At 41.9% G+C, this 13057-nt stretch overlaps 2 protein-coding genes across 2 annotated transcripts; one reads left to right on the forward strand and one right to left on the reverse strand.

The window, feature by feature from the left end:
* Nucleotides 1-291: 291 nt before the first annotated feature.
* On the forward strand, nucleotides 292-5836 carry parp12a (poly (ADP-ribose) polymerase family, member 12a). The gene is made up of 11 exons (XM_070830288.1): nucleotides 292-639; nucleotides 2132-2267; nucleotides 2402-2663; nucleotides 2760-2909; nucleotides 3025-3214; nucleotides 3349-3523; nucleotides 3623-3843; nucleotides 3942-4032; nucleotides 4155-4285; nucleotides 4536-4687; nucleotides 4888-5836. The coding sequence occupies exons 1-11, from the start codon at nucleotides 320-322 to the stop codon at nucleotides 5142-5144; spliced, it is 2085 nt and encodes a 694-aa protein (XP_070686389.1). The 5' UTR covers nucleotides 292-319; the 3' UTR covers nucleotides 5145-5836.
* tbxas1 (thromboxane A synthase 1 (platelet)) lies at nucleotides 5826-12402 on the reverse strand. Its single transcript, XM_070830289.1, has 13 exons — nucleotides 12258-12402; nucleotides 11795-11888; nucleotides 10985-11037; nucleotides 10704-10800; nucleotides 10470-10586; nucleotides 10011-10099; nucleotides 9770-9918; nucleotides 9386-9516; nucleotides 8927-9280; nucleotides 8346-8434; nucleotides 7779-7916; nucleotides 7358-7520; nucleotides 5826-6838 (listed from the first exon to the last, which is right to left on the reverse strand). The coding sequence occupies exons 1-13, from the start codon at nucleotides 12356-12358 to the stop codon at nucleotides 6725-6727; spliced, it is 1689 nt and encodes a 562-aa protein (XP_070686390.1). The 5' UTR covers nucleotides 12359-12402; the 3' UTR covers nucleotides 5826-6724.
* Between the last annotated feature and the right edge of the window lie 655 nt (nucleotides 12403-13057).

Raw genomic sequence — 13057 nt, forward strand, 5'->3', positions numbered from 1 at the left:
ATAATCCTGAGGAGACGAAACGAAACCAGCCCATAATAAAGTGAGTTAAGGATAAATAAATACACAGTTAAGTTAGATTTCTCCCCTCATCGCCCACAACTCAATGTCCCCCAAAGTGTTAATTTGAGAAACAAAAAAACCAAAACAACTTATACCTACATAACCTGTCTGGGCAGACCTATCACTGTTTTTTCTGTCACTGTTTCATCGCCTCTGGTTCTTTACAGTTTCAGTTTCATTTCTCGGTAAGCGGACGTCGCTCCAGCTGAGAGGAGCTCCACCACAACACCGTTCACTTCTCGGCTGATCTCACTTCAGGATGTCCTCGGTCGTCTCCAAATTCATCGTCAAGACCCTGTGCGACCACCAGGGCAGTCTGGACTTCGGACAGCTGGACGAGAAGATCTCCCAGAGCTTCACCGTGGCCGAGCAGGTCCTGCGGAGCGTCCTCTTCGACGACGGTAAGATCGCCATCCGGGAGGGCGGACGGAGGCAGGCCGGCGGCCGGTTACTGAGCCCGGACAGTCTGCTGGTGGCTAAAACCGCCCTGAGGCTCTGCCAGCAGAAACCCGGAGGGTGTGGCGGCTGCGAAGCGTTACACCTGTGCAGGTATTTGGTCTGCGGAGACTGCACGTTCGGGTAAGAGGCCCTCTGCTGTGCTGCATTTGGAGGCTTTACACTGTAGTGGTGATACAGTGAGAGAGAAAGTTTCCCAAACTGTCGATGAATGTGTGCGAACAAACCACAGAGGCGACTTATTAAGGTGACAGCAATGGGAGCAAAGTTGTAAACTTGAACCTAGAAGAACCCTTTCTCCTTTAAGTAAAGAATTATGGGGGATATGAAACAGACTAAATAGATCATAATGAACACAGCTCTAAACTTATTTACAGAGTTACTGCCCCTACTGTCCAACATCTGAAATGTTAAATATACATACACTGTATGTCACAGCATTACTTTTCAAAGCTGTTTCACATTAACTTTTCCATAAAATATGGTCAGGACAGGTTAACTGTGATCTAGGATGGTATTAGAATTGTTAAATAGTTTGAAACGTATCTTTTAATAACAGAAACAAGCTGTTTAAAATGAGCTTGTTGTGTTAACACTGGTGTTAATCAGAAAAGGTGTCCAGGGAACACAGGTTGTCACTGGCTCACATGACTGCACCAGGAAGTATAGCAGCTGTCACTGAGGGACTTCCTGACTTAAATTCAAGGATAAAGCTGTACAGGGGATTTACCAGGATATTTAAAAGGTCTGTGAGGTTCTTGTGGGTTTTAAAGCCCACACAGGTGTGATCGCTGTCTCACACACCAGTCGTGGGATGAGTCACAGCCAAATGTTGTTGTTGCTGTGATTGATGACTTAACTTGAATCACAGCTGAGCTCCACCCAACCTGAGGCTGAGAGAAACCACCTGTGAAGTGTGGTGCATGTGCACATTCCCTTGTTAAAGCTGTGGGACATAGTATTTATATCGACTACCTTGCTGTGACATGAACGTATTACATAATAAAATGAAGACATGAACTTCAAGGGTTTATTTGACCAGAAGGTGGCAATAATTTGCCTCCTCTTATGAAGCGATCATTGTTGTCCCAAAATAAACCACCTTGTGCACAATGACACACTGAGAGTGAGCGTGATGGCTTGCATAACCCTGAAGAGACTGGAGGGAGTTACAGTAAGCATTTCACATGAAAGGTGCAGTTTGATTAAATGTCAAGCCGGCTACATACACAGCAGAATGTAATTGTGAAATTCTGTTAATTTTGTCAGAAAGCACAAAAACAGAAACATCAAACCAACCAACTGTAACAGCAACCCAGGACTGTTATTATTAGAAAATATGACAAAGGCATAAAATGCGAAATGCTTTATTTTTTTCAGTTTAACCTCACATAAAAACCCAAAACATGACCATAAAGGTGTGTATGTATGCCCTTGTAGGGTCCATATCCTGGGCGTGTGCCATCAGCAGTAATATAATAGTATTAATATAGTACTTTTTAAATCCTTAGAGGCCTGTATACATTTACAGAAACCAAATGGATACTTGTCAGTATTTACCAGTGAGCACTTCGGTAAAACTGAAAGCGTGTTTCATTTATTCTGTTATTTTCAGATTCAAGTGTAAAAATTCCCATAGTCTGGTGTCTCCATACAATGCACTGCTTTTGGATAAGTATGGTCTTCGGGATTTGACGGAGAAACAGCTGTTCCAGCTGTTGCTGCAGAACGACCCCTATCTGCTTCCTGAGGTAGGTTGTACTGGCAAGTGGAGGACACAGAGGAGGGAATTCAGATCGTCTTGCGGTTATGTACAAAAATTGTGTACATTTCTGTCTAAGCTGTCATATATTTTTGTTGTAATGATGTGGCTTGACCCCTCCAGATCTGCCCACATTACAACAAGGGCGACGGTCTGCACGGTTCCTGCAAGTTCACCACTTCCTGCAACAAGCTTCACGTCTGCCTGCACTATTTCCAGGGTGACTGTAAGTTTGGCTCAAAGTGTAAGAGAGCCCATCATGTGGACGTGCATGGAAAGATCTTCAGGGGATACAGTCAGGAGAATATCCACCACCTTAATGAGATCTACAGGAATAAATTCATCATCATGTGTCAACAGGAGGGACGAGCTGCTGCTGTTCCTGGTAAAGAATGAGGACTCGAATTTAACATTTTCTCAACTACATCTAAACAGAGTGGTTGTCAGCTCAGTAGATTTTGTGTGTGTGTCTCTTCTGCAGTGTCGCCAGTAGTGAGAATCCCCACTCAGAAGCCGTCCCTCAGCAACCCTGGATCCCCTACTAGTTCTGCTAGTCCATCAAAACCCATGAGCGACGCTGACAGGAACGAAATCTGCCTCTTTTTCATTTGCAAACACTGCAGCTTCAAAGGTAACACGTGAGACTAGAGTCACAGTAACTTCTCAATGCATGTGTGAGGAGGGGATGGTGTTTACGTGCTGACCGCTGTCTGAGGAGTGCCTTCTGTTTCGTTGTTTGCCCCCAGAGAAGTGTGCTCGTGTCCACTGGCACCTTCCTTACAGATGGCAGGTTTTAGGCAGCGACGGTGTGACCTGGAAGGACCTGCCTGATATGGAGGGCATTGAGAAGGCCTACTGTGACCCAGAACGTGACACAAACTGCACGGAGCAACAACCAGCCGCCACCGGGATTTTCAGTTTTTTGTCTTTTCAAAGGTGCATGAGTGGAGACACAGACCACAGAGATGTACACACAGTCCTCTCTCTATAGCAACAAGCAGATCTTTAACCATTTATTCGTCTTCTTCCCTTAAGGGAACTTTTGATTTACTTGCGCTGCTTGCTTTCAGCTCCGCACCCCTTGCTGTGCAGTCAGTTGACTTCACGACAATGACATATGAAGGGTCCCCAGTCCGTCGCCTGTCCACTGCCTCGTCTGTCTCAAAGCCCCCTCACTTCATCCTTACAACACAGTGGCTTTGGTACTGGAAGGACGACATCGGGAAATGGCAGGAGTTTGGACAGGTCAGTCACACATGTACGACTAATGCAGCAATGTTCCTGTTTCGTCAGTGGCAAATCTCACTTTAAACTTTTACTTTGTTGGCTGTTTTTCCTCTTTAGGGTGACGCTTCTGTCACCTCTCAGACTCTGGAGAACATGTACCTGGCAGACAGAGATATAGAGATTCCTTTTAGTGCTGGCACACAGCAGTATACCCTCCACTTCAAAGATGCAAAGGGAGCTCAGCTGATGTATCAGCAGAATCTAAAATACAAAACCAAGAGAGAGGTCAGACGGAGGCCTCGCTTTGTGTCTGCTCATGATGTGCTCATGATGAAGAAGTATGTGTATTTGGAGACTTTGCATCATCCTTGCAATTCTAACACTGCACTTTTGGACTTCACCAGTCAGACACTTGTTCTGCGTGTCTCCTCTGTAGTTCATCGTCATCACACAGCTCTGGCTCCTCCACAGCTGAAGGTTTCCCCCCCCACTGGGACAAGACTGCTCTACCAGACTTAGGATACAAGGTATTCCTAATTGTGCTTAGTATTTCTGATTTCACTACGCTTTGTTCCTTCTTCAACATTGAATATATATTCATACCTTTCATTAATGACCTGTCTATCTGTGCTGTGCTCTCATCTTTCAGCTCGTTCTTCTCTCCAAATCTGCGAAGGAGTATGATATGATTGAGATGTTGTTTAAGCGCACCATGCCCCAGGGCAAACTTAAGAGCATCCAAAGGATCCAGAACCCCTCTCTGTGGAAGGTTTTTCAATGGTAAAAAAAACAACTTTTGGTTTTGGTTCACTCTCTGACAACTTAAACTGTGGCAGGTAGATGTTCCACAGCAGACAGATGTAGTCAGTGACTAGCTGTTGAGTGTAGTGGAGGATTTAGCAGCTAAGAGTCAGATATTTTTCTCAGGAGTTGGTAGAGTCCAAAAGCAGAGTATAAAATCCCAAAACTAAAAAACAACTGATTTAATTAGTTGCACCTCAGTTATGTTTTCTATATTGTGTGTTTTCAGGCAGAAGGAGCAGATGAAGGCGAGGAACGGAGGGAGAGCTGTGAATGAGCAGTACTTGTTCCACGGGACAGATGAGTCCCTGATTGAGGCCATCTGTGAGCAAAACTTTGACTGGAGGATGTGTGGTGTCCACGGTACGGCCTACGGCAAAGGTACAGCCTGACAGCTTCAGCAGCCACTACAGTGACACCATGAATATACAGTACTGACAGTTGTGTTTGGGAGCAGTGAACTGTGGAAATCCAGCTTTATCAGGCAGAAAAATCAGCATACTTCACCGTGGCAGTAAATCAAAACCCATCCTAATTTTTCTTTGGGGCTGTGTCAGCAGTAACACTTTGGTATCTTTCAGGGAGCTACTTTGCCAGAGATGCCTCCTACTCAGACAGATATGCCAGGGCCAAAGGAAACCTGAACAAGATCATGTTTGCTGCTCTGATCCTGGTGGGGGAGTACGTCAGGGGAAACAGCAGCTATGCCCGCCCCCCTGCAAAAAGAAACAACAGAACCCTCTACGACAGCTGCGTTGACAAGGAGAATGACCCCAGCATCTATGTTATCTTTGAAAAACAGCAGATTTATCCGGAGTATCTTATCAACTACTCATAAACCACCATGCCGGTGTTTTCTCAAGATTTTGCTCAAGGGAAATCTTTATGGGATGCTCTTTACTTTGACTGGATGCAGCTAGTGGCTTTGCTAAAGGCTTGTGCAGTTTTGTAATGGTGGAGGAAGTATCCAAATCTTTAGCTTAAGCTAAAGTAATAATACCACGGAGTAAAAATGCAATTAAAATTCCTGCATTCAAAGGCGTTGGTAAAGGTACAGAAGTTGTATCTAGACAAGTGCACTTTAGTATCAAATGTAAGAGTGGCTGTTAAGTGGCTAAAAATTATTGCATTACTGATGCATAAACAGTTATAAAGCGTATCGTAGAAGACTGAGATGAAACAAATTGAAACTACTATAGTTTGAGCTATAGCAGTGCATTAGATTGTCTAAACTGATAGTGTTTCAATATTTTCCAATGAGATGTAGTGGAGTAGAAGTTTAAGGTAAGAGAAATACTCAGTGGGACGTCCCTGCATGTTTATTACAGTGTGTCATGGTGAATGCATAATGTATCAGAAAAGAAATGTTAAAAAATGTTTTAAAAAAATGCTTTGCCTCAGCCAAACGCTATTGGTGTCTAGGTTGTTGTAAAAATGTCTGCCACAGATCAATAATGCAGATCTATTGGAAGAATACTGAGGGAGACAAATGGAATTTACAGTGTGTAATAAACATATTACAAACTGCCACCAGTCACTGTAATTATATAACAGCAGAACACACCAACAAAGACAAATCTCATCATATTGTGTAAATATTCAGTTGCACACATGTGGCATTTGACCCATTTTGAATTGCACTCAATAATCACATTCAGTCCTTGATCACAGCAGCTAAAATACACGTTTTATGGACACATCTGAATTAATCATCAGTGCAAAAGCAATTCTCAAGTATCTCAGAATATCTCCCAAACACTGGCTTAAATCAATAAACCAAGATTTACCTACTAACATGAGAAATAGTTAAGTAACGTCTTAATTTCCACAAGTTGAAAATGTTCTCCTGAAAGAATAATGAAGGAGGTCATGGTGAGAAAAGTAAAACAGTACTTTTCCTGCCATCATTCACAGGTAGTAAGAGTGAAGTGAGCAGCAGCAGCAGACTGCCCGTTTGGTGAAGGAATGTACAAAAATTAAACAGTGCAAGAAAGAAAATTAAATATTAACCTGATCATACTTAAAATAAAACCATTGTTTGGATTAATAGTTAATTAAATATGCTCCTTTTAAATAACCATTTCATGACAGGCAGCAATGTGCAAAATCAAAGCAAAAAGAATTTGCAATGTTGCCATTGCCTGCACACTTCTTTTCCTTTGTTTGCTCCTATGTCTTTATTCATATGTTCTCCAGCTTCCTCCCTGTCCACACTCCGATGATGCTAATTTTACAATATTGCTGTTTGTCATCTTCAGTCCACTTCACTCCGAGAAGAAAGGCACTAGACAAGCACTGTAATTCAGCTGCACCGTGTTAAAATTTACACTTACATTATATTTTCATGTGAAAATTGAACATGCTTTCTAACTATTCATAGAATTCTTCTAACATCCGAGCAGACTGAGGGTGAGTTTCTTAGTTGTCTGGTGGAGAATCCGCTTGACCTCCTTCCATGTCTCTTCTTTGAATTTTCACAAAGATGCCATTTTTAGGTCCTAGGGTGCTCGACGACTTCAACTCAAGAGGAACCTGCATAAAGAAAAGAATGTTTGAAAAATGACATCTTCCATACATGTTTGTGTTTTTTACATATACAGATTTGTTCATAACCTCATGCGAGGGAAGTAGCCGACAGGTGAAGATTGAATTTCCACAACTGTATTGTTAGTTCCACTGTTTTTTGCAAATTTTGCAAACTACAGGAATCTCAAATGTCTGATAAAAGCCAGAGATATTATTACTGATATTATTGGAATTATTTGCACAGAGGCTTTAGTATTGTATTACTGTATAATTTAGTCAATGAGCGTATGATGATCTGATGTTTACGGATGTAAATGGAGACATGCTGTACATTTCATATATATTAACAAATGAATTCACTGTAGGACTGACTCTCAGATATCTTTCCATTTTCCCAAGAACAGCTACTTAAGTGTGACGAGTGGTACCGTACCCAGTTGTGAAGTGTACAAATGTGTCTTCTGTGTGTATGGATCCTTTATAAGACTCATATAGTTATTTTAGTATCTAAAGTGTCCAACACACCTTGGTCTCGCAGCACGCCACAATGCTGAACCTGCGGAACAGACGCACTAAAGCCATCTTTATTTCCAGTTGGGCAAGCCTCATTCCCACACAGTTACGGGGACCGGCCCCAAACGGCAGGTACACAAATGGATGTCGACTGGCCTTGGCTTCTGGTGTGAATCTGGAGACCAAGCACAAGTTTTATTTTGGATGAAATCAGAGCAGTAGTGAATAAGAGTCAATCAGTGTCATAATAATGAATGTCATGAGTTTATGTTGAGCGTCAGGGAAGATGGTGGTAAAATGTATTTTGCCGGTTAAGATGACATCAACTATTAGTTGTCATTATGTCATGGCTATTGGACAGATTTAGATGATAATGATACACAAGGTGCAGGCACAATAGTTTTGCTTATTTACTGTGAGAACAGTGACCTACCGCTCAGGGATGAACTTTTCAGGCTCTGGCCAATGCTCTGGGTCGTAGTGGAGGAAGCCTGCTGGGATCTCCAGCGTCGCTCCTTTTGGGAGGGCCTGGCCATTTACCACACAGTCGTGGTCGATGTCTCTTGCATACCTTTGTAGAACAAAAGGCAACAGGTTCATGTGTTTAACACCTAGTTCCCAACTCGTTAGTTTGAGCTCCGGGAGGTGCTGTAAGGTCCCTCTGGCAACTAAAAATGTATTTAAGAACTCCTTTATCCCAAATGCCACCAATATCCTTCACTCAACAAGTTAACGAGGATTGACATGAACTATTTTATTGTGTAAATTGGCCCTGTCTATGTGCTTGTTTTATTAACTGTATGCGTTGTACGCTGTTGTTTCTTGTCTTTCATAATCTGAAGACATAAATCCACCCTGGTGGACGGTAATGATCTATTCTATTCTATACATAGCTTATTTTTCAGTTTTTACTCCATTTGATTAGTATAAACATGAATATAAATATACTACATGCATGTATAGACATACTTCTTTTCCTCATTTCATGTTCTTAATTTACCTGAATCCTGGAGGGTAGAGACGTAACGCTTCACATATAACCATGTCTAAATACTTCAGCTCCTGGACGTTTGTATAATCTGGTGACTCCTACAACAAAAGGAAAATACAACATGAATTCAGCACTGTTATGAGAATTCCCATCCGAGGACATGCTTGCGAATTGTCAGACAGAATCGCACTCGAGGGCGTGCTCTGCAACGGTGTGTAGCCTCATATCTACAAGGACGAGAAGACCTGAATAGCCCAAATGTCTTTCGCCTCACGCCAGTAGATGATCACACGATGAGTCAAAGCTACACCCACAACTCCCATTATAAAAACCAACTGTACAGTACATGCTCACTGGTTGAGCCTTTTACTCTGTAACCTCTATGATATTGTTGCACTGTTGAACGGTCCTCTTGCATGCAAGACTAAACTTCGTTATAACTTGCAAGCTGGCTCCAATCTCCTCAATCTAAAGAAAAGTCTTTTGACAAGCACTAATCATTGAAGGTTTTCAACATAAGAAAAAAAACTATATGTCGTCACTAACTGTGGAAAATTAGATCAGATCAAAACACGACAAAACACGCTTACATGTCTGGTGAAGAAATCATCCACCTCTTCCTGTACAGTGCGCTGACATTCAGGGTGGATGGCCAAGAGGTAGCAGGTGAAGGCCAACGTGTTGCTGCTGGTTTCATAGCCAGCCAGAAGAAAGACAAAAGCCTGGCCCACAATCTCAGCCTCAGTTATCGTCTTTTTCTGTGGGCGCCTGGTGGGGGGCTCCTGTGGGTGAGGACGGTCGTCCTGATCAGAAGCGGACGGTTGTGTCTGCTGGTTCCTGTGATCCAGCTCACTGGTATGGTTTGCTGTGTCAAAGTCTTCCAAAGACACTCTCTCCTTGCTGGTTCGTGCATCCAACATCAACTGAAGGAAATCTCGACGCCTCTACACACAAAAAAAATAAAAAATAAAATAATAATAATCTTTAAAAAAAATCGGAAATTGTAAGTTGTGCTGTATTTAAGATTATTAAATGTCAGTGAGATCCACCTGTTCAGGAGGCTGCTCCTCTCTCTGCTTGATGATCCTCTCGATGCTGTGGATGAAGAACTGATTCATCTCGTCTCGTCTCTTGTTGGGGATGAATCTCGCCAGAGGTGCCATGATAAATGGAAAAGCAACTGGACAAATAAACACATGACTGTACAATCAGAAATGCTTGTGTTTAAAAAAAATAACCCACACATATATATATATATATATTTTAACTTTTTCTAACATTTTCTTCAAATTTATCACCCAATTAAGATTTAATTGGATACCTCTGAGACTGTCCATGCTTCAGTGCATTTTATTCTTTAGCCTTTGTTGCATCCCTATACAAATGTCTCAATGTAATAATTCATTTATACAGTGCAAATAGATTGGACTAACTGAAAAATAGCATGATGGGCCGAAAGAAAGAAAAGGAGAAGAACATCTGTGCATGGTGGACAAACGGGTCATCTGGGTTGTTCTGAGAGTCCACCTGAGTTGCAAATGCCACACTGGCAATAACATCCATGGTGAAGCAGCCAAAACACCTGCGAAAACAGGCACACAAATAAAAATATAAGGGAGGACAGAAAAAGACACCGTTGTTATAATAGTCTCTGTTCATTGCTTTTGTGATTACTTGTGGATGTCAAAGGCTTCTCCCGACTCAGCGCGGACTTCCAAGTTGTTCATCAGGGCAGCGACGGCTGTGTTGATTAGGGGAACCATCTACAGGACAGTAAAGATCTTTCATTAAATTGAGTGATTGAAGAGGAGAAGATCGAACTTCATGAAAGACCCTTGTGTTTTGACATTTATCAGCGGTATCATGCCAACGCGCTTCACCCTGAATTCCAAAAACAACTCCTCAAAAGTTTAGCTATATAAGACCATGGCTTCATTATCACTCTTTTCTACATTGTTAAACTGAGTTAAAATATAAATTTAAATATCTCACTTATGTCTGTGACAGACAATAACTTACCAGACAAAAACAGATCAGATGTTTGTGATGTGTGTCATGCAGAAAATCTACGACCTATAATAAGCTTTTGTAGAGTTATCTGATGATTCTAACTGGCACCAATTCATATCTCACCTCTTTCATCTTGGCAGCACTGAATGATGGGGTCAGGATGCTCCGCACTCTCTTCCAGCGTTCATTCCTCAACATGAGCAGACAGTCGGTCATGGGCTTTGTGACAAAGCGCATAGTCTGAATCAGGAGCGTGGGGACAAACATCCGTTATCGTTACATCATCAAAGCTTATGTTAGCATCACGAGAAAACACACACACAGTGTGCATGTGCACGCTTTGGCTAATGTCGTCACCATTCTGTTTGGGAAGCTGCTGAAGTCCCTGACCATCACTTGTCTGAGCATGTCAGGGTCCGCTACCACCACCACTGGTCTCCGGCCCAGATAATACCTAAAACATACCAAGTACAGTCTCAGTCAGATCAAAGAACCACCTTAATTCTGACGTGTGTAGCATAGGTCTGCTAAAAGGTTTTTACTAAGCAAGTAATGATTTCATCTTAGAATGTGGAAGAATTCAAATCAATAATTCAATCATTTTATCAGATGCTGATGTAAGTCTTTCTTTCACTCACCCACAAACTCTGCCGTGTGTCTTTATGAGATCATTGAGAGGGTTTAAAAAACCCTGAAAAAAAGATGAAAAACAACATCTGAACAGATGACAAAAATGACATCGGCACATTTGTGAACAGCTGTGTGGGTTTGTGCACATCTTGTGAGGAGGGTCAAGTCGGGCCAACTATTTCAAAAGAAAGTACTGAGATTCTAGCTTAGTTATTTATTAAAAGCCTGAAACAACTTCAAAGTTATCTAACAGAGCTACAGTGACGACAAAGATGAAATGTTAATCAATATCCTGCAAAAAGTACGCTGCAAAATAAAAAAAATAACTTTACACTACTTTTCTGACCAGATTGAGTAAGACTGCAGCTCAGCTAACACTCCTCAAAGACAGACACTGAATCCTGCTGGTTTTCTGGATACTGCTAAAGTGGCCTGCCATAGTTAATGATACTAGAGCTTGCTTGCAAAATGCCTGTAGTGGAAGCTACAGCTGCTGCCTGACCAGCTGTGGATCGATGACTACATTACATCAAGAAATGCGGTGCAGAGACACATCAGTATACCATAGATACCTGGAAACATTATTGTTTACTGTTAAATGAAAACACAGCATAATATAACTTAGGAGTGCTTCTTTGTCAGCTCTCTATCTTTAAGAAGTGAAAAATAACAATAACAGCATGGATATTATTTATCCCAGGCTAGACGTCGGTGGATAAAATGTGTCACTGTCTGAGCAGATTTCCACAGTGGCAGACAAACAAACAGAGAGAGAGAGAGAGTAGTGGATAAATCTCGATTTGGAGGAAATATTTTACCTCGCGAAACATAAATATGTTTCCCAAGAAAGGCATTGGCTTCGGATGTTTGATGCCACATCGTGAAAGGACTGAAAAGGGGTAAATTGAATACCTAGAAGAAAGAGCACAGAGTTGTGTTGATGAGAAGTATAAAAGCTAATTTAGTGAAGAATACAGACCAACATTTCAACAAACACTCAGCCCACTATCTCTCTTTTGCCCTATCAGCTCTACGACATCTTAACTAATGTGTGCATGTCTTAACTGACTGGTTTTAATTGGAGCACACGAGACTGCATGATCAGTGCTCTGTTACCTTGTTCCCTGGCTGGTTTAGGCTGCTTTGAGAGGTTCCCTCTGAGGAATGTACTGAATTTCAAAAGAGTGCGCACTTTTCGCAGGCTGTAAATTGCATAAGTGACTTCATTTCCACAGTGGCTGCAGCATATCAGACCGACAAGGGTTTACACCATTTACTCACCAGTAGAGAAGACCCAGAAAGATGAGGATGAGGCTGAGTGTCACGGACAATCCACTGGCCTTGATGTGGAATACACTTAGGAAGTCAGCCACAGTCTCCATCGTGTAAAAACTCCTCTCAGTTCTCCACTGCAGCCATTACATCAAGACTCCTGGAAAAGAGGAGAACAGCAAAACATTAGGTCAGTGTAAACAGGTGCTTAAACAAAACAGACCTTTTCATCTGTCTAAAAAAAATATGTATCAAACAGATCACATGGTACAATATATACTATAGTTCCAAGAATAACACATGACAGTGACAGTACATCTCTCAGGCTGGTTTATCTAGTGAGGATTATCGACTTGGTTAGTTAATTATTTCTTATAGCAGTTTTTCCTAAAGATTTGAGTGTTGACCTTTCTCCTGCATTTAAAAAAAATGGGGGCATGCACAATATAGCCTCCATATCTCATTGCCAAACAACATCAGTGTGAGCACATCGCCTATCTTCATCTAAGACCTAACACAGGTTAAGGTCATGTGATGCTAGGCTGCTAGCTACGACAAAATACCTCCGGTTGTCCACTCGTTTATCTCTTTGCTACACGTCGCGTAACATTTCCCTGTACCACATCATTATTCTTATGCCTTTAAAAAATTCGCTCTGTTTACATCGTGGCAAAAACAAACGTAAGTACACTTACATCACACTTGTCGATAGCGGCATGACATTTTCTTCGTCTCGTCAAAAGGTCGCAGACCAATAGAAACCTGGTGTGTTTACTGCCACCTACTGTACGGGAGCGCATAGCAGCCAG

The sequence above is a fragment of the Pempheris klunzingeri genome, chromosome 5, assembly GCF_042242105.1.
Source record: "Pempheris klunzingeri isolate RE-2024b chromosome 5, fPemKlu1.hap1, whole genome shotgun sequence".
Taxonomy (NCBI): domain Eukaryota; kingdom Metazoa; phylum Chordata; class Actinopteri; order Acropomatiformes; family Pempheridae; genus Pempheris; species Pempheris klunzingeri.